At 40.7% G+C, this 21,103-nt stretch overlaps 1 protein-coding gene across 2 annotated transcripts in view; it reads right to left on the bottom strand.

The window, feature by feature from the left end:
* The window catches only part of LOC149462364 (inter-alpha-trypsin inhibitor heavy chain H5-like), a 127,506-nt gene extending 118,441 nt beyond the window's left edge, over positions 1-9,065 (bottom strand). For both annotated transcript variants that reach the window (XM_089676859.1, XM_089676860.1), the window contains exon 1: positions 8,771-9,065. In XM_089676859.1, the coding sequence (XP_089532985.1) occupies positions 8,771-8,887 (117 nt within the window). In that variant the 5' untranslated portion in view covers positions 8,888-9,065. The remainder of the gene's footprint in view (positions 1-8,770) is intronic.
* Between the last annotated feature and the right edge of the window lie 12,038 nt (positions 9,066-21,103).

Genomic DNA, 21,103 nt, shown 5'->3' with positions numbered 1-21,103 from the left:
AGCTAAGCTCACCCTCTTTTCTGCATGCCTGAGCTAAGGGAAAATGGTTTACAGGAGGTAAATGCTACATGAATCTTCTGCCCTTACTCAAGATGGCCAGAAACTTTAGGGGGTTGTTTTTCAGTGTGATTTCTCAGTAAAATAAAGCATGGAGACATGGATGGATAGGTGAGATTGCTCTGAATATTAAAAATGAATTAAACAGGGTTTTTGGTTAGTGGTGCTCAGCTGCAGGGAAGTTCTGATTTAACTTTTTAACTTACTGAATTTACCAGCCCTTTATTTGTTGAAATGCTCCCAACAAACTTCCCTGATGGCAGTATCTAAAAAAAAAAAATCAAAACTTAGACAGGCAGTATCCTTTAAAATGCTACATGCCCTACAAAGGCATCTCTGCCTATGCTCAGCCTGAGCATAGTGTGGAGTATAGTAAAGTAAAGATCATACAGTAGAGCCCATTACTATTTCTATAAAGCTGGCCATATGAGCTTTGATTTTGTTTTTTGTCTGATCATTCTGCAAATCAATCCAAGTGATTCAAACAACCAACAAACTGATAGCAGTAACTTCCTTTTTGATTAATTGGACTTAGTTTAGATCCGTTTTGATCGGTCAGGGTGGAAAATTCTTGGTTATTTAGCATCGATCGCTGATAATTTGTTCATGAATATGATCATATTTCAACCAATCAGATTTGAGATACCATGGTAAAAACAGAGTTATGGTTTTGATAAGATAAACTATAATGTTATCTTATTGAAATCAGCTTCCCTGTGTGTGATCAAATAGGTTGTCATCTATAGATAAATTATTTATTTCAGAAGACATTAATTGGAAAAGTTATTGATTGTTCATTGAATTGCATATGGCCATAATTTGGGCTACTGCTTTAAGGCCATGGCACAATAAAGACTCTTTGCATGGATCTCTTCCACAAATGGTGGAAGTGTGAAGCATCCCCACCAGGGAGTGACATTCCTCAGCTAAATTAATTCTCAATACTGAGGAAGCAATGCCTTGTTTATCCCGCCGTTAAGGGAGCAACACATAGAAACAGGTAAGCAATTTCTTTGTTCTTGTTAGCAATCCTAAATCCCTAGTGTGCCATCAGCCTTACTGAAACAACCAAGGGCAGGGCAGAACAAAGGGCACCCTATTAGCCCTACCTTTCAAGGAGCCCCTGCTTCCATTTTATGGGTACATCTTGTCTTTTAGCCAGAGCAAAGTGCGTGCTGCGGCGTTTAGTGATATTGAGCCACATTATTAGGCAATGTTTGTTGTTTGATTGTTCTTATTAGTATATGTTGCACTGGCAGTAATATTACACTGTTGTCATAGATTATGGTTACAAAAGAAAGCTGCCTTTACTGTACTGTTGTAAAATAAGGCATCCATGCATCCAGCAGTATCCAAATTGGCAAGACCAGATTTAGACATAATAGGGTTGATTTACTTCAGGAAAAAAGGCTGTTCACTTTCTAATCGGATTTTCCCTTAGCTTAGCGAATGGGGTGAAAAATCACCCTTCAAAGAATACCCAATTACATGCAAGGAAACAGAAAAAAAGCTGCATTTTTGCTTGCACATGATTAGATGTCGGAAGTCATCAGACCTTCACCTCATTCACAAAGCTAAGAGAAAATTCTCTTGAAGAGTGAAAATTCCCTTGCAACATAAAGAACATATTTGCCATTAGTAAATCAACCCCAATGCCTCCCTAGGCATACCTGAATAGGTTATTTAGATTTATGTAATTAAATTAATATTAACAAATATATATTTTTCTGTTTTAGTACATCTTTAAAACCATTATACCAGATAGAATGTATTTATTGCCCTTGTGATAATTTGTTGTTAAATATATTACTAATGGTATAGAAATGTCAAATAATAACATTATATAGGCCTCTGCAGTAAGGCTGGGGACTTGAAACTTTTCCATTTTGTAAACATTTGCTAATTTCCACAGTTTCCTGAGCTTTTACTTTAATATTTATGAACTGTAACTGTGCCTTTGAAATAGTGGGAATATTTTGAGTTTACAAAAAGTCACCATGTCCCACAGGACTGAGTACAAATATATAATGTAAGATACAAATATTTTAAAGCTTATCTCCAGCCAAAAAACCAAGTTAAAAATGAATGTTCTATTAAAGGCTAAAAATAATAAAACCAACTTTAGTTGCAATATTCATATTTAATCCAGTGTTTACTTGCAGTACTTTTGTTCTGCTACTAGAAATTGTCAGTCTGATAGCCAGAATCATTCAACCTGCTTCCTCTGAGCCCAGGTTGCCCTGGACCCACTCCAGTCATGACAGGACAGTGAAAGGAGAAGCAGCACAGTGATGATTTCATCTCTCTGATCTGCTTTCTTCTCCTATCAGCATGCTTCTTTGTCAACACATGAATTGATTGGCACCTTCTAATGCTTCTTCCTCTCACACTCCTGCCATGCTGTACAAGGTAATTACACTGCTTTGAAGCGGCCGAATTTTGATCCATCTGTGGCTGGCCTTATAAACAAATGCATAGAAACATATTAAGATGGGAGAGAAAGTAAGGAAAGGAAGAAAGGAAAGAAAGAAAGACCACAGAACAACCCTTACATCATAGTCCTTACAATAGAGTACTCATTGGGAAGCAAGACAGAGAAGGGAGGAGGGAGACTTCACAATGGATGGATGTATCAGCAGGCTGCACCTTTCCTCTTCTGGGCTTCAAACCTTCCACCCCCACATCTTTTTTTCTGAGGTACAAGACTGGCGGGGAGTGTGGGCAAGAAAGACACAAGAGGAGAGGGTGGGAGGAGGAGGAGCATAACCAGCTCTCTCTCTCCTCTCCGGTCCATGCGGGGGGGACTGTCAGTGCTGACTCTGTGAGAGAGAGACTCTCTAAGCTCAGAGCCCTGCAGCCGCTGGGGAGCCACAGTCCGGCCTCTTGGGCCCCCTCATAGTGGCATCAGAGCGGCCTGGGGGGCTATCACCAACCTTCCCCCTTGGCCCAGGTGCCCCTGAGTGAGAGTGATGCAGTTGTCTTTCTATTCCTGTTGCAATGACAACTGTAAAATTTTGGATTTCCCAACACTTTCATTGACAGTGGTCACCAGGTTAATTAGATGGGTAAATCTCCCCAGAAGGGATACAGACCATAATAAAAACCTGAAAAGGGTTTCTACATTTCCCCACTCTATCCAAAAGTAAAATTTAAAAAAGAGTATTGATTTGAGGCACATGAGGTGGTAATCACTAGGGATTGACAAATCTGTTTTCAGTTAGCAAACCGTTTTGTGAATAATTTTTGAAGTTCATAAACGTTGCAGGGAATCCCACTGACATCTATAGGAGTCAAATCCTATTACTCAGTTCTGACCTTTTTTAGGGTTAACAAGCATGCTATTGTCAAAAAAAAAAATGGATGGGTAGCCAGATACTGTCATGGGGAACATGTGCCAATGCCAAGAAAAATACACAGAATGATTAGCTCCCCCTAACAGCTCGAACAACACTAACAATATGGCCTCTATGGGCCAACCCTTTATAGAAAGGGTGCTGAATTATCTATTTTTTATAATTATTGTCTCTTTTAAGTCAATGGCTAGGTTGGTCCTTATTTCTTGTGAAGAGCATGCCAAGTTTTCAAGAAAGTTTGTGAATCCCAGGAATTTGTCAAGAACCCATGGTGGTGGCAAACCCAAACTTCATTCCTAGATACTGATATGAGTTAAGAGTACAGTCTAGGGAATGTTTTCTAAAACTTTCTAGTCTTGTTACCAATTTAAAACTTATTCTCCAGGCACTTTCCCACTTTTGCTTGTTTAAAAATAGGTTAGATTATGGATATAATATACAATACAATGTGTGCTTTCAGCTTTAGTATATTCTATTTATGTCTAATTTATAATGATACAAGGCATATTGATGACCATATATTTTCATAACAGAAGATAACTGGTGTGATTGGAGGCAACTAGGGTGACAAGATCCCAGAAATAGCCTATCCAATAAATTGTTTCATGGGTGTATGGAACTTCCCGCCACCAAAAACAATTTAAAAACAGGAAATATATATAAAAGCAATTTATTACATCTTTATTATAAACATGACACCATTTCTCAAGACATACACTGTAGGCTTAGACCATGGGAGAACAAAACCCCAAGTGTAACAGTCTTGATGTAGAAGCTTTCTGACACTCTTTGACTATCACTTCACCAGGAGCATAAATACACCTGGTTTTTCAAAAACTGGATATTGTATATTGCGTATTGTAACAATTGCTGATTTGTTGCCCATGTATTTGTCAAGACTGCTATTTCTTGTCTATGTTTTCATAGTCATTACTCTTTTTTTAGAGGACTTGATTTAAATTACTTTCATTTAATGTCACTATTTAATTAATGTCACCAGTGACAGGTTTCTCTGTACTGAACCTTGTTACTATAATCCACATGTTTGGTTGTGGCACACTATTCACTAACTGGTTACTAAGGTTCGCTTTCAGGGCTTGCAAATAAAAATTATTTATAAAGTTATTTTAAAGGCAGATTTTTTTGCAAACAGATTTTGCCTAAGCAGCATGTATGGCAGAACTAGATACTAATTCTAGTGCATTTTCGCAGAGAAATCAATTTAGCCAAAATCCTTGTGCTCCTCCCTAAAATGCACCAGGGCATGCAACGATGTAGGTACTACCTTCACCAGTGTTAAAGCTTGTGTCAAATGAAAAAAAAATATTATTATTACATCTACTAAATATAGCAGCTACCTCATTAACAGTATTACTACTGCTACTAAATATGACAGCTTCCACAGGGCACCTAAGGAGCCACGGTCGACAGTTTCTAACAAACAGGATTCCCCACCCATTCAACTGTCAGCCAGGCATTCTCCAATGACAACTGAAAAAAAGGGGGCAGGGGATGGGTGGGTTACATAACTGATCAAATATGGACATGGACAAATTTCATCATTAAAGTTGAGCATCTGTATAATGTATACAACCTACCCCAGCAAAACTGACATTTTCAAAGAAAAAAATTGCCAGCTAATGACAGCATTGACTGCTTTTCTTCTGTTTGTACACAAATAGCCAGGGATTCCCTTCATCTACACCAGAACCTTATTCTAAATGAGAATCTAATATAGATGTTAATGGTGGACCTATATACAAAAAAAGTATCGTGTTCCCCCTAAGAATACATACCAGACCGTTATGCCTAATTTGGGGGAACTGCATGAAAAAAGCAAAAACAAAATATTGGGGTCCCCCTCAAAAAAATTTATATCAGACCCTTATCTGGCCTCCCAGGCCAGGAAAGATGGGGGGCCACGCATGACCCCAAAACCAAACCAAACCAAGCTTCATACCCTGAACATGTGGGACCCCTTTGACAAAGCACCTAGTTACAATGTTGATGAAGACAAGGGTCTCTTCTCCACAACCCTGGCTCAAGGGTTGTGGGGGCCTGGGGGTGGGTGAGGACTTATCACAATCTGGAATAATAAAATCCTACTGACCAACAGACATGTTTGATCCTATTGCTTACTCGCACTAAATGACATCTCCCAGGGCCCCACCACAAAGAGGCAGGTGGTGCCATTGACCAACTATGGCCATCTACAAATCAAGAAAGCAAAGCCAAGATTATTGATCTGTTTTAAGTCAATGATCTAAAAAAGCGTTGAAGCCACATGATCTTAATGACAGCCAATAAACTATTTCCTCTAAAATTAAGAAGTCAGCAATGGCAGCTTCCATAGTTCCTCACTACAGGCATACTCTAATGCTTTTTAATCTAGGTTATTTTATTATTGTTTGGATATTTTTAAATGGATGATAATAGACCTTGTTCATACGGGCATACCTAACTGTACAACCATGCAAGGGCCATTTTACAGGATCCCTTACAGGGATGAATAGGTGCTCCATGCATCTCCATGCAGGCAGTCCCATTCATGTCAATTATGATGCACTGGCTGCAAGTATACATCCTCTACTCTCAATCTGATATCCATGGTGCGAGTGTGTGACTCCTAATGCTGACAGTGTACATTTAGAGACACAGACTCGCACCCACAAGGATGTCAAATTGGGAGCAGCAGCTGTGTCCATGCAGCCACTGCATCCTAACTGACATAAATGGGACTGCTTGCATTGAGATGCAGGAAACACCTGTGCATCCCCCTGCAGGCAAACTTGACCCTTGCCATGGGTGTATGCTTAAGTACGCATTTGAATGAGGCCTGTATATCATCTAAACACATTTGTTTTTCAAACATTTAATACACCTATGACACAGGACTCAGAAAACATTGTTATCAACAGAAATTGTTTACTTCCAGACTTCCTTTCTCTAATTGAAACTTCACAGGGAGCATGTGAACAGGCAGCCTGGAAGGGAGATAGAGGTAGGATGTGTCACTCTTCTAAGCCATTCAGTTCTGTATACAAATTACATAGCCTAGGGGTCAGATTAACATCCCATTACATATAGACCAAACTTCATTTCCCTTTGATGATTGACTGCTGTAATGGAATGGAGGACATATTAGAGGGTTGGAACACATACAGAGTATTATGGGAAAGAGCTCAGCAAGCAGAGAAATTGCGCACACTACATGGAGGCAAAATACCATGGAATATTTTCACCTACTGTGAATTGACTTCATTCAGTGGAAATCCAAATTCTGATAAATCAATTTAAACTAAAATCATCTTTAAAGAAAAAAAATATGAATTCACTGTATATGTATGTCTATACAGTATATATATATATATATTTCTTAAAGCCAGACACAGCAAGCTTCTCAAATATGCTTTTGAATAGAGTGCAGCCTCTGATCATTAGATTCTCATGTTCAGCTATGTGTTTGCAGTGGGTTTAAGGCCTCATGCACACTGGACGATTTTACAGCTGCTGTTTTTGGCTTTTGGCCAGTAAACTCGCCAGCATGTTATCCTATGTGTCCATGGACATGTAGGCTGTAATCAGAGTTTTTTGGCTGGGGAGTTTTTTGGCTGGGAAAAAAACCTAGTGGGTTTCTAGAAGAGTTTTTTCAGCTGTAAAAACGCTCTAACGCTGAAAAACGTGGCAAACCAGCATTTTGGATGTTTTTTGAGCAAAAAAATTATTTTCTTGCAGACATGGAAAAACGCAGCTAAAAGCTAATGCAAAAATGCTAAAAAATGCTGAAAAACTTGCATTTTTAACGTGACTTTACACAGCTAACGCTACCAGCATTATTAAAGTGCCCAATGTCCATGGAGTCTAAAGGTAAGGCAGTGCATCAACCAGTAAACACAATGCACGCACTTTGACAGCCTGAGATTCAGTTTTCCTCAGTCAAAGATACTAGCAGCTACAAAGATCAGGATCATCAGCTAGCCAGCTGTATAGCTGAATGCCAGTCTACAAATTAGAGCTATGCAATAGATATGTTGTATTCCATATGTCAACTTATGAGTAAATATTCCATGCTTGTCTAGAGTGCACATCTAAGCGCTGTAGTATATAAGGAAAGAAACAGGGCCATTGAGCGGCCTTTATGGCAACTACAACAGTATTAATGAAAATGATTTATTTATTCAATAAAGCAATAATTTGAATTAATACTGTTGTAGTGCCCATAAAGTCCACTCAATGGCCCTCTTTCTTTCCCAATGATTTGAACAGGACGTGGCACTTGGAAGCGTTGTATATATCCTCACAGTTACCACTCTGTGTTGGATACTATATCCTTACACTGTAGTATATAAGGTCATATGGTCATTAACAGATGTTCATATTATAAAATAGGACACATTTAATAAAGGGAAAATAATTGCAATGGGCTATAACATTTTCTGGAGTCTGATAGCAGGCACAGTAGTAGATCATGTCTATGTTCCTACATTTCACATCCCAGAAAGTATATTCCTAGTGCAAGCAAGTAAAGAATATGTTATAGAACTCAAAACGAATTTCATTTCAGACACACTTGATGATCACTACAACTATTTAAATAGGTTTCTGCTATGCAAGTACATTGGATGTAAGGTTGCCCCATACGCTGCAGTGAAGGCTTTGATCTAAGTAAAAAGCCAACGGAGCACACAGCAAAGAATACATTATTCTGCATTCATTCCTTCCTTCTAATGAATCATGACTGTTACATAAGCCCATACAAGTCTGTGCAATGACTAACTCCAACATCATCTCCGAACAGTTAGCATCAGAAAATATAACCTGAAGAAACAAAGTAGTTGATGAATACCTAACACAATCCATGCCCATTGTAGAACACCTTACAACAGAACATTGAATTTCAACTCCTTACATTTATATTACTGGCTGGCCAGGTATAAGACTGTGGCCATACACATAGTGATGTGTTATTGATCTTTGTATGAGCAATTCATCATCAACTGAAATATCAAACGGTATTGTTCCAGACTTGTAATCAGCTAAAAATATCAATCCAAAATATGATCCTGAAGTAATAAATGTAACAATTAAAATCTATTGTATAATTACTCTGTATTGCATTTGGTTATACCATAACCTATACCATAGGCAATTGATGATGCAGATTCAAGATCAATCAGGAAATCTCCAAATTGATCAAATAGAGGGACTTTGGTTTGTGATTTTTATTTGATTTAATTGGTTTAGTCACATCAAATGATCGATTGAATGATCAGACTGATACATGTGTGGCTATCATAAAAGTGTCCTTAATCCTCATGATAAAAGTTAAGATAAGAAATAGCAAAGCATGGAGTACTCACTTTTTCCTCTATGCCATTTACTAATGAAAACTCTAACAGGTTGTTGTCAGTGATTTCAGCCCCTTTATCTCCCAGGGAAGTGGAAACACAAAAGCAGAATCCAAGGAGAAAAATCATGTTTAAATCCTATGGGTGTTATGATTGTCCCAGGGAAGACTGATGTCCTTTCCAGCAGTGCTGGGATTGTAGATGCAGGGTGGTGAGCTGCCAGTGTGCAGCTGGCTCAGATGGCTCTAAGACACTGGAGAAAGAGGCAGGCACTCCCAACCCTCCCACGCCTCACTCCAGCCTCTCATCAATGTTCTCTGCACCAAACAAGTACTGTCAAATATTCCCAAACAAAGTGTAGTCACCAGGAAATCAGACAAGAGGAGGATGCAAGGGTGTGTACCATGTATTTATGTTCAGCTTACAGATCTTGCAATGATCTAGTTTAAAACTTTGGTACAAACTATGCAAAAATCTGCACACTGTCTGATCATCTGATGTTTCAAATGTTTATTACTGCCATTTATGTTGCACTTGTTTCAATCTGTATTTTGCATTTCTGGTGACAGATATTTATCAAAACAGATTTCAGCCTTTTGAACATGTCATCCTATTTACTAAATTTACTAATTATGGATTTTAAGCAGCTGGATAGTGTTGTACTCCCACGAAAGGGGCAATATAAATGTCAATGTCAGTGTTACCTCATCTTCAACAGCTAGTTCTGTTTTGGATTACATATTACAGCTGTGATCCCATAATTCTCTTAAATAAAGTTTTCAGGTTTGTGAAATCCACACACTGCCCTGGGGAACATGTATTAAAGCAAACATTTTTTTTTATTCGGCCAGGAGCAGCGATTTTTTTTAAAATGCTTAAAGTGGAACCAGGGCCATCTTTAATATTGATTGGACCCTGGGCAAACATTTCTTGAATGTTTACAAAGTGCAGGATTAAGGGGTGTGCTATGTAGAGAGTGCAGGGTTGAGGGTGCTCTATGTATGGAGTGCAGGGTTGAGGGGTGCTCTGTGTACGGAGTGCAGGATTGAGGGGTTCCCTGTGTACGGAGTTCAGGGTTGACGGGTGCGCTATGTACGGAGTGCAGGGTTGAGAGGTGCGCTGTATAGGGAGTGCAAGGTTGAGGGGTGAGCTATGTACAGAGTGCAGGGTTGAGGGGTGCACTTTGTATAGAGTGCAGGATTGAGGGATGCGCTATGTACATAGTGCAGGGTTGAGGGGTGCACTGTGCACGGAGTGCAGGATTGAGGGGTGCACAGTGTATGGAGTTCAGGGTTGAGGGGTGCCCTATGTACAGAGTGCAGGATTGAGAGGTACACTGTGTACAGAGTGCTGAGTTGAGGGGTGTGCTCTGTACATCCAAGTCCCCCCCCCCCCAAACACACAAGTACAAAGCTCTTTTCCAAACAGATTTCATTTTGGTGCTCACCCACCAAAAACACACATACAGAGAAACACACACACAGACACACACATACACAGTCAGGCATGCACACACACACACTCAGAAACACACATACACACACACACTCAGACACACACACACATACACTCAGACACACACATACACACACACGCAGACACACATACACACACACACACACACACGCAGACACACATACAGACACACACATACACACACACTCAGACACACACATACACACACACGCAGACACACATACATACACACACACACTCAGAAACACACACATACTCAGACACACACATACACACACACGCAGACACACATTCAGAAACACACACATACTCAGACACACACATACACACACACTCAGAAACACACACACTAAATTTTCAGAGTGGGGTTGCAGAGGAGTACTTACAGTGTGTCTGTGCAGGCTGCCAGTGAGGAGGAGCTTTTGCCTGTGTGGATTCCCTGCCCCCTTCCTCCTGTGCTCTCCTATGGAGATCGATGTGTAGAGCAGGGAGGGTTCTGAGAGCCCACCGGGAGAGGAGAGCTGCCACTTGTAAATATAGAAGCAGTGCTTCTGTATTTACAAGTGTCAGAAGTGAGCAATGCCGGAGGTGGCGGAATTAAGGCTGAAACTTTTGCCCCACGTTAAAGATGGCCCTGAGTGGAACTATACTCACCTTGACTGAAGAAGCCTTGAGGGCGTAACATGTATAGGGGCGGAGCCATGCTGCAATCTTTCCTCAAGATGAGTAATGTCCTGGGCGTTTTTTGTCAATAGTGAATGATCCCTTGATATGGTTTTATGGTTTATATCATAGCACTATGAGTGCTTCTATAATGTGAGTAGCATTTGGATGGTTTTAACTGAGTCTTTTAAGCAGAGAGCACTATTGGTCCTATTTCTGTATTGGCGTGTGATCTAACCTGTGCTTGCTCACTGCAGGAGGAGGAGAGTTTTGAAAAAAAGGCAAAGAGATGTGGTGGTGGAGGATTTATCAAAAGTTTATGTGACCTTGATATATACAAATAGGGTCCTCTATAGGAGGTGAGGAGCTAGTGATAGCAGAGCACACGTATGTGTTTGCACTGTTCCTGATTCTGAAGGTACATATTTGTTTACCTGCATGCATAATAATAATGTGTGTGCATTTCTTGGATATATATAAATAGATCATTTGGGTAAGGAAAGTACTATATATATTATTTTTTTTTAGTTTGCATGCGCCTGTACTTGTGAGATGGAAGAGGAGGAAGAAGGAGGAAGAGAAGAAGGAAGTAGAATTCTCTGAGATATTCCCTGGGATTGATTTAATTTTGCCAGTGTGACCTTGATTTAGATTGGGGTCCAAATTTAAAGGTGAGAACATATTTTGCATCAGATGATGAGAGAGATAATTATTAAAGAATTGGAAGACAAAGAGAGACTACATAGGATTCTGTTAAAGTGGTGAAGGACTATTGATAATTTTGGCACAGAATATTACGTTCAATATTAATTTATTTTTGTTTTTTTGGTGAAGGACTATTTATTTTATTTATGGACTTCATTAATTTTTTTTTAATTGATGTATAGGAACATTGCGCTGCATCTCTTTCATATATATATACTCACCTTGGCTCAAGTGATAGCACATCCTGAAGCTTCCAGCTGGCTGCTCACATCTTTGAACTGCCAACTTCTGGGTATCGAGCACCAGCCGCTTTCATTGGCCAGATCGATATGACATCACTCCTATGCTTGTGTGGGAGTCCAGTAGGCTTCGGCATTACCAAATTTCTACAGTGTGCTACAGAGGCAGACAGGCAGGTAGGTAAGTTTAACCACTTGAGCTCCGAAAGGTCTTTCCCCCTTCATGACTAGGCCATTTTTTTGCTTTTCGGCACTGCACTACTTTATCTGGCGATTGCACGATCTTGCAACACTGAACACAAATGAAATTAATATAATTTTTTTCACACAAATAGAGTTTTCTTTTGGTAGTATTTGATCACCACTGGTTTTTATTTTTTATAAAAAAGACTAAACATTTTGTAAAAAAAAAAAAACTGTGTTTTTTTCTAGCGCAACACCGCCGTAATCTTCTTGAAATTACATTTACGGAGGAGGAAATTTTGGATGTAATCAAACACTTGAAGAAGGGTTCGGCCCCAGGCTTGGATAGCCTGTCAGTCATTTATTATAAATCTTTTGGCACCACCCTGACCCCATATATGTCCTATTTCTTTAACTCTCTCAGGGAGTGAGGAGCAGCGGAAGCTTCTCTGAACACCGCCTATAATATTGTGATCCCCAAACCTGGAAAAAACCCTTGAGATTTCAGTAACTATAGGCCTATTTCTCTCATAAACAATGATCTCAAAATAATGACTAAAATAATGGCCAAGTGGGTTTAATCCCAGATTGCCAAGGCTCAGACCAAATCTGCAGGGCAATAGACATAATATCTTTGCTGAGATCAGGTTGGGATGGTGCCCCCCCGCCCCCCCAAGAAGGGTTCCTTTTATCCATTGATCTCCAAAAAATCCTTTGATTCTGTATCTTGGCCATACCTGTTCTCAGTTTTGGACCGATAGGGATTTGGACCCCATTTCCTTGTAGTCTTGAGAGCTCTCTAATCCAATCCTCTGGCACAAGTGTGCTTACAAGGCTACTACTCTAAACCTATTTCCATTGTGAGAGGTACAAGACACGAGGAGGACTTGGTCTGCCAAACCTAATGTGGCACTATTGTGCAGCGCAACTGGCCCAATTATCCATAGCTTACACAAAGGGACCAAAACTGGACTGGGTACCGATGGAAAGACAGGCACTACCTCTTTACACTATAGATTTGCTACTATGGAGTGAAGCCAAAAGCAGATCCCTCAATTTTAGCCCCTACCCTCTCTCACTCTATGAGCCTCTAGGATTCTCTCAAACAACATCCCTCCATCTCCTCTCACCTTAGTCCCCTTGCTCATCTCTTTCATAATCCCCGTTTTCCCACAGGAATGAACATCGTGGCTTTTAAATTGTGGTTGGATGAAGGACTGTATAGGATTGGGCACCTCTTCAAATTGACAGGCCCTATAACTTTGGATTTTTGTGTAAGTTCACTCGAAATGTCCCAAAAGAGAATGATTTAGATTCCTCCAAATATCTAATTTTCTACATTCGATTTGGATGAAGAAACCAGCTCCTCCCTGTCTCACACCTTATGAACAGTGGTGTGGCCAGAATGCAGTGCAAAGAGGAGGGATCTCCATCATTTACAAGTCACTTGCCAAGGATCCTAACAACCTCCCTTATATGCTGCAATGGGAGGGTGAACTGTTGGAGGAATGGGACTTAGAAGACTGGTATAGAGGCTTCTCTCACTCTTTTAAGGGTATTTTGAATTTCTCATTGATTGAGGCTAACCTGAAACTCATAGCCAGATGATCGTTAAATCCTGCTAGATTAGCAAAAGTTTACCCTACAGCCTCCCCACTTTGTTTTAGGGGATGTGAACTCACAGGTACTATGCTCAACGTGTGGTGGTCCTGCCACAGGATCCGGGGAAAACGTAAGGTTGCTGGTATAGCGGCCCCTCAGACCTTGCAGTTTGCCTTACTTAACATGTTGTTGGCCGCACGTCCCCAAAAACAAACAGAAATTACCTTCTTCATTCTTCTTGGGACAAAACTGACTATTGCTTGCTCATGGAAGACACCAAAAGTCTCCCTCAAAGCCACAAGATGGAAAATCTCTTGGATAATGCTTCAAGAAAAAGCGGTCAGTGTACTCCTTGATAAGGTTAAACAGTTTGAAATCATATGAGAACCCTGGGCCCAAGAAGTCAATATATCTGGGATGACACCAAGATTGGTCACTATTCCTGTCCTTGCCTTCATCTTTCTCTTGCTTGTCTTCTTCCTTCTGTTTTTCTCTTTCTTTTAGTTTCCATGTTCGTCTATTGTTGTTGCAATATTGGTTATTACTGTACACTTAAAGTTGGACACAACAAGCTACATAATACTAACTGGAGTGGCATTAGGACCCTCTAGAAGCAGGTTGTCAACATGCAGGTTTTGGCTTTAATGTATATTTGCATTTCTTGCAATTGACACCAGTCCACATTTATAATGGCCAATTTATAAACAGCCAATGGTTCACTGTTACAGTACAAGCCCCTTAGGGGGTTGCTCAGTTTGATTGTATACTATTGCTATTGCAATTTTACCTGCTCTTATTTCACTGTCCAAAATTGTGATATCTTTGTCTGATAAAATATTCATAACATTAAACGTTTTGTGAAAGCAAAAAAACCAAAAAACAGTATTTTCTACTTTCTGTTATAAAACATATCCAATAAAAATAAGAAAATCAAATGTCTTTATAAATTTAGGTCAAAATGTATTCTGCTACATGTCTTTGGGAAAAATAGAAAACCCCAAGTGTATACTAATTGGTTTGTGTGAAAGTTATAGCATCTACAAACTATGGTATATATATTTTAAAATTGATTAGTTCTGATGTACTGATGTCTGATGTCTCATTTCATGAGCACTTAAAGTGGTTGTAAAGGCTGAAGGTTTTTTACCTTCATGCATTCTATTCATGAAGGTAAAAAAAACCTTCTCTGTGCAGCAGCCCCTCCTAATAGCTGCTTGCTAAGGGGGCATCCAACAGGAGGAAGGGGCCAGGAGTGCCGGTGGGGGACCCAAGAAGAGGAGGATCAGGGCTGCTGTGTGCAAAACTACTGCACAAAGCAGGTAAGTATGATATTTTTGTTATTTTTTTTCTTCTTAAATCATGCCTTTAGTATCACTTTAAAATGCCAGGACAGTACAAATACCGCCCCCCCCCCCCCCGAATGCCCCCTTTTTGGATATCAGACATTTTGGGGTATTGAGTAAGAGGCAGGGTGAGTTTTTTGATGTTGTAATATTTTGTCACAATTTTTGAAAAATGAACAAATTAAATAAAATTTTTTAGTTTTTTTTTTCACAATTTTGTACATACTGTCACCAGTTAAGGAAAATGTCATCACACGACTCATGTGGCACTGATCAGAGCTACTTTTTTTTTTCACTTTGAGTTTCTGTTACAATGATGATCACTGTAACAGCAATGTTTTGCACTTCCATGAATGAGTTACATTCATAACATCTGTGATTACTAATGATCTGTGATTGGTTACAGCTAACCACATGGTACAGGGTGCTGTGATTGGCCCAGGTACCATGTGATAGCTGTGGACCAATAACAGCATCACTATAGGAATCACTGCTATTAGGAATTCAATTTATTCATAACAGCTTTGTTGACATTGTAATCATGTGATGAAATCACATGATCCCCTGGCCAATCAAAGTGGCCAGGTACTGTGAGCTGCAATCTGTTGTGTCCTGTGGTTGTGGGAGCAGCATGGTGCGTGCTTCAAGGGGTTCGCCCCTTGTGTGCCATGTGACATACAGGTACATCCAATATATGTACTACGGGTGATCAGCGACTGGTTAATGCAGAAGAGACAAAGCATGTCTCTTCTGCATTTAAAAATCCTGCCTGTTTGGCCATTTTTTTGTAATTTACATAAAGTACCAAATGAGGGCTGGTTCACACTACTGTGGTGTGGGAAACCCCATGTGATTCAGACAGGAATCATACTGCATTCCTGTTCAAATCACATACGAATCTTTGCAGTGAGATTTCAGCCATTCATTTTGTATGGCTCACATCGCACCGCAAATTGCACCACACCCACAGGAAAGGTGCATGCACCCATGCGATTCAATTCACCCAATCGCACTGCATTTTGTGAACCTTTTTGAGGTGCCTTTAGCTTAACATAGCCACCCAGAGGGATTCGCACAGTAGGAGTGTGAACCAGCACTTAAAATGAAAAATAAAAATGCCCAATTCCTTTAAATAATATAAATACTGACAATTATTTTAGTGAACACCACAGAAGTAGAGCTGGGTAGAATATACAAGCTGCATAAATATCAGTGAATAAAAAGTTGCAAATATAACAACAAAATAACAATAAATGGCTTCATGTACACAAGCCTACTCAGACTGTAGGCCGCTGGTATACGCAAATCACGGTAAAAATGCAGTACCATGGTTGCCGCATTTTTACAGCATTTTGTGTTTTCCCGCAGTCGACGGTCAAAACGTTTCTATCCTGAGCGTGATTCTTTCACATTCATGAGAGGGAGGTTTAACCATACCTAAAAGCAGCAGCTCTTAACCTCCCTATCGGTATGATTTATGTCAATATTTCTGTGCTCAAAGCGGTACATTTTTTTGCATGGAAATATGTTTTTTTTTATTGTAGCCTGTAATTCTCAGGAATAACTCACTGAAATCTGTCCGAACAAGAGTCTACACATCCCGGGTATGATAAAATTTGAAACACTAAATCATAAATTATAATATAATAAATAATCATAAAAAATAATAATATAATAATAAATGTAATTCAATAATGTAATCAAACCAAAAACACTGAAATTTGAAATAGTGCGCCAAGTTCGCACATCACTGAGCTTAGTCGCAAAATCGTTTTCAGTGTTTGATGAATTTCCCCATGAATCATTATCACTCAATTCTGCAAGTGGTTCTAATTTACTATCGCTGTTCTCTAGCTGGTCTAAAACTACTTTTGACCTAAAGGGACGCTTTTTGGACGCCATGGACTTTTCTCAGTTTCCAGTTAGAAAGAACAGTAAAAATGCAGGCACAGGACAAAGCAGTAGGGACAAAATGAATGTGAAATGCTGTGATACAGTAATGTTTTACTATGTGATTTTAGTGTATTGAGTGAATGTCACTTTTAAAATTTTTTCATTTCCCGCCGATTCCGTCCCCCGTACGTCCCGTACGTCCCGACGCTCGCAGGGACCGAAACCCAGAAGGCATCGGCTGGAGGAGATGGTTGAGGACTCTGCAGGGGGGACATCGCAGGAGCACAGGACAAGGTAAGTGAAACAGGGAGTCCCAGAGCAACGCTGCAGGGTATTCCCGAGTGTAGCTCGGGGTTACCGCTTTTGGTACTGAAAGTTTACCCCGAGATACACTCGGGAATGCCGCCAGGGAGGGTAAACTCTGCTAAAAGCCTATGTATACATGGACATATTGGCTTTTATGGAGTTGAGTTTAGGAGCTTTGGCAAAAAAATGCCAAAAGCTCCTAAACCCGAGTTTAGCAGCTACTCGTGTACATGAAGCCTTGCATGTCAATCAAATCCTCCATGAAAATAATGACTAATAATATCCAGTTTAGTGCAACATTCTCATAATGCAGAAGTCCACACAAAAGTCTTCAGATTTCCAAAACTGTCTCCACACTATCATTTACCATCAGTGCCAAAATTAGACAGACACTCACCAAATGGTCATGCCTTCTTTGGTTAAAGATAGGCATTCAGCACTTTAAATCCCAGGGCTGTCAGTCTCCTCAACTCCACTTTGCCCCCAGATTAATAGAAAGTCTCCCTCTCTCCATCAATAATAAATTGAAGAGAGAAGCTCAATAGTGCATTCACTTTTAAAACTACTATAAAAAGAGAAGTTTCGTTTTTTTTTCTGAAAGTATACTTGCCTAGGTGATAGGTCCCCACCATCTCTAAGACTGAGTGATCAAACACTGCTGATCCTAGGATCTCAGCGCTCTGTGAGCAAAGAGCTGGTGACTGTCAGTCACCGCTCTCTGCTCTGCCCCTCCCCCTTCCCCAGCACTCACTGGAGCTCTGAGCTGTGGAGGGGGTGGGAATGGCTGGTTCAGATTCTCAGTGGCGCACTGAGAGGCTGAGCCAGCTGTCAGTAGGCATCTGGGTGGGTGAGAGGGAGTAGCTGGCTCAGGTTGTCAGCACAACACTGAGAGGCTGAGCCAGCTGTCAGTAGGCATCTGGGTGGGTGGGTGAGAGGGAGTAGCTGGCTCAGGCTGTCAGCACAACACTGAGAGGCTGAGCCAGCTGTCAGTAGGCATCTGGGTGGGTGGGTGAGAGGGAGTAGCTGGCTCAGGCTGTCAGCACAACACTGAGAGGCTGAGCCAGCTGTCAGTAGGCATCTGGGTGGGTGGGTGAGAGGGAATAGCTGGCTCAGGCTGTCAGCACAACACTGAGAGGCTGAGTCAGTTGTCAGTAGGCATCTGGGTGGGTGCGAGGGAGTAACTGGCTCAGGCTGTCAGCACAACACTGAGCCAAGTGCCGGTTCAGACATCTGGGTTGATCCTGACTTTAAAGTCAGGATCTTTCCCCAGCCTGGACTGGCTGGGTGACTTCGGCAGACATTGGATTTCAGCTTGCTGTCCACTGAAAATGGTTCATAGGAGTGCACAACAAACTGCAGTCCTGTGATCCACAGAAGTACAGCCAAACAAGCTTTGGCTGTACTTCGCCTTTAATAATAAAAAGATAAACTTACAGAAGTGAACACAAAACCAGCATTGTACATATAACCAGCGTAAGGTGGAGATCCTGAAACCCAGCCGCCACACAGATAACTCTCGCACTAGACAGATGGAGTAGTTTGATTGACAAGGCAATCCTGCCTGTGTACCGTCATCCTGCTTGTGAATGGGGCATATCTCCGTGATGTACAAAAAGTGCTGCAATATTTATAATGGAAAGAAAGTGTTGAACCTCTTTCCCGCTGCCCTATAGCAGAAATATTGCTACAAGGCGGCAGGGGTGTGCATTTCTGGGTAGGGGGCGTGCACCCTACCCACACCACCATTGGCGGCCTCACCTGTCAACCACCGGGTCCCAGCCAGTGATTCCCTGTTGGCACCCGGCGATCACCGTGTATCACGGATGGGGGAGAGACCTGTATATAAACAATACAGATCTCTCCCCTGTCAGCTCCTGCACACTGCTTTGTATGGCTCTGCATAGCAGAGCTATACAAAGCAGTGTGCTTACAGTGTAAAGCACACACACACAGCCCACAGTAAAACACACACAGCACACAGTTAACCTTTGATCACCCCAGATGTTTACTCCTTCCTGCCCAGTGTCATTTGTACAGTGTCAGTGCTTTTTATTAGCACTGATCACTGTATTGGTGTCACTGGGGATGTCAGTGACAGTTAGTCAGTTCCCCCCGAGTGTCAGAATGCCCTCCACATTCCCACAGTCCTGCTAAGTTGCTGTTCACCGCCATTACTAGTATAAAAAAAAAATTAAATTTTTTAAATTATACCGCCATTTGTAGAACTTTCACGTAAACCAATTAATTTACATGTATTGGGATTTTGTTTTAGCAAAGACATGTAGCAGAACACATTTTGGCCTAAATTTATGACAAAATTTGATTTTTTAAATTTTTTTACTGGACATGTTTAATAGCAAAAAGTCTAAAATATTGTTTTTTTTTCTCAAAATTGGCGGTATGTTTTTTTATAGCACAAAAAATAAAAAAGCGCACAGCCAATCAAATATCACTGACAGAAAGCTCTATTTGTGGGAAAAAAGGACGTAATTTCATTTGGGTGCAGCATTGCATGTCCACGCAATTTTCAGTTAACCTCCCTAGCGGTCCGATTATGTTCATATTTCTGTGCTCAAAGCGGTAAATTTTGTTGCATGGAAATATGTATTTTTCTTATTGTAGGCCTGTAATTTTTAGGAATAACTCACTGAAATCTGTCCGAACAAGAGTCTAGTAAACATCCCGGGTAAGATAAAACTTGAAACACGAAATCATAACGTATAATTTAATAAATAATCATAAAAAATAATAATATAATATTAATACATTTAATTCAATAATATAATCAAACCAAAAACACTGAAATTTGAAATATAGCGCCAAGTTCTCACATCACTGAGCAAAGTCGCAAAATCGTTTTCAGTATCTGATGACGAATTTCCCCACGAATCATTATCACTCAATTCTGCAAGTGGTTCTAATTTACTATCGTTCTCTAGCTGGTCTAAAACCTCTTTTGACCTAAAGGGATGCTTTTTGGACGTCATGGACTTTTCTAACTTTCCAGGCAGAAAGACCAGTCAAAATGCAGGCAGGGCACAGGACAAAGCACTAGGGACAAAATGTATGTGAAATGGTTTGATACAGTAATGTTTTACTATGTGATTATAGTGATTTTAGTGAATGTCACTTTTTGTCATTTTCAAATTTCCCTCTGTTCCGTCCCCGTACGTCCCGACGCTCGCAGGGGACGGAACCCAGATGACAGATGCCGGCATCCGCCGGAGTACATTACAGGGGACACTGCGGGAGCGCAGGACAAGGTAAGTGATCGAGGGATCTTGGAGCAACGCCGCATGGTAAGCCCGAGTGTTGCTCGGGGTTACCGCTTGTGGTACTGAAACTTTACCCCGAGCTACACTCGGGAATACCGCCAGGGAAGTTAAAGTAACGCAGCGCCGTAATGCAAAAATGGCCTAGTCAGGAAGGAGGGTAAATCCTCTGGAGGGCAAGTGGCTAAAATGACACTTAATTTTATCACACAGACCCGTGCAAGGGTCTTCTATGTATTTTGGGGTACCTTTGGAGGGGTCTGTGTGAAGGATCTCTAGGAAAAAATGCATGCGGCCCCCATAAAAATCCATACTAGGCCCTTAATCTGAGCGCTCCCTTTATCCTCCCTGAACCATACCAGGTCTCAATACGTGAGGGGTGCCTTGCCAGGGAGGACTCCCATGGCAAAGCACCTTGTTCCCATGTTGTTGACTACAAAGAAATCTTTCCAACAATTCTGGCAAGTGGTTGTGTGGGTCTGCAGGCAGGAGGGCTTGTCATAGGAAATAAAGACATAGGAAAAAGAAATAAAAACATCCAAATGTTTGATGTCCTTTTTTTTGCAAATATAAAAATCCCTTATTATAAATCCATCATCAACCACATTGCTGATTCTATATATGATGCTTGGCCAGAAGTTCCAGCGTTCATCCAAATACACG

The sequence above is a fragment of the Staurois parvus genome, unplaced genomic scaffold, assembly GCF_062004578.1.
Source record: "Staurois parvus isolate SC_StPar_1 unplaced genomic scaffold, SC_StPar_1.0 ptg000175l, whole genome shotgun sequence".
NCBI classification, from domain to species: domain Eukaryota; kingdom Metazoa; phylum Chordata; class Amphibia; order Anura; family Ranidae; genus Staurois; species Staurois parvus.
The sequence above is the reverse complement of the archived record's forward strand: the minus strand, read 5'-3'. Positions and strand labels throughout refer to the sequence as shown.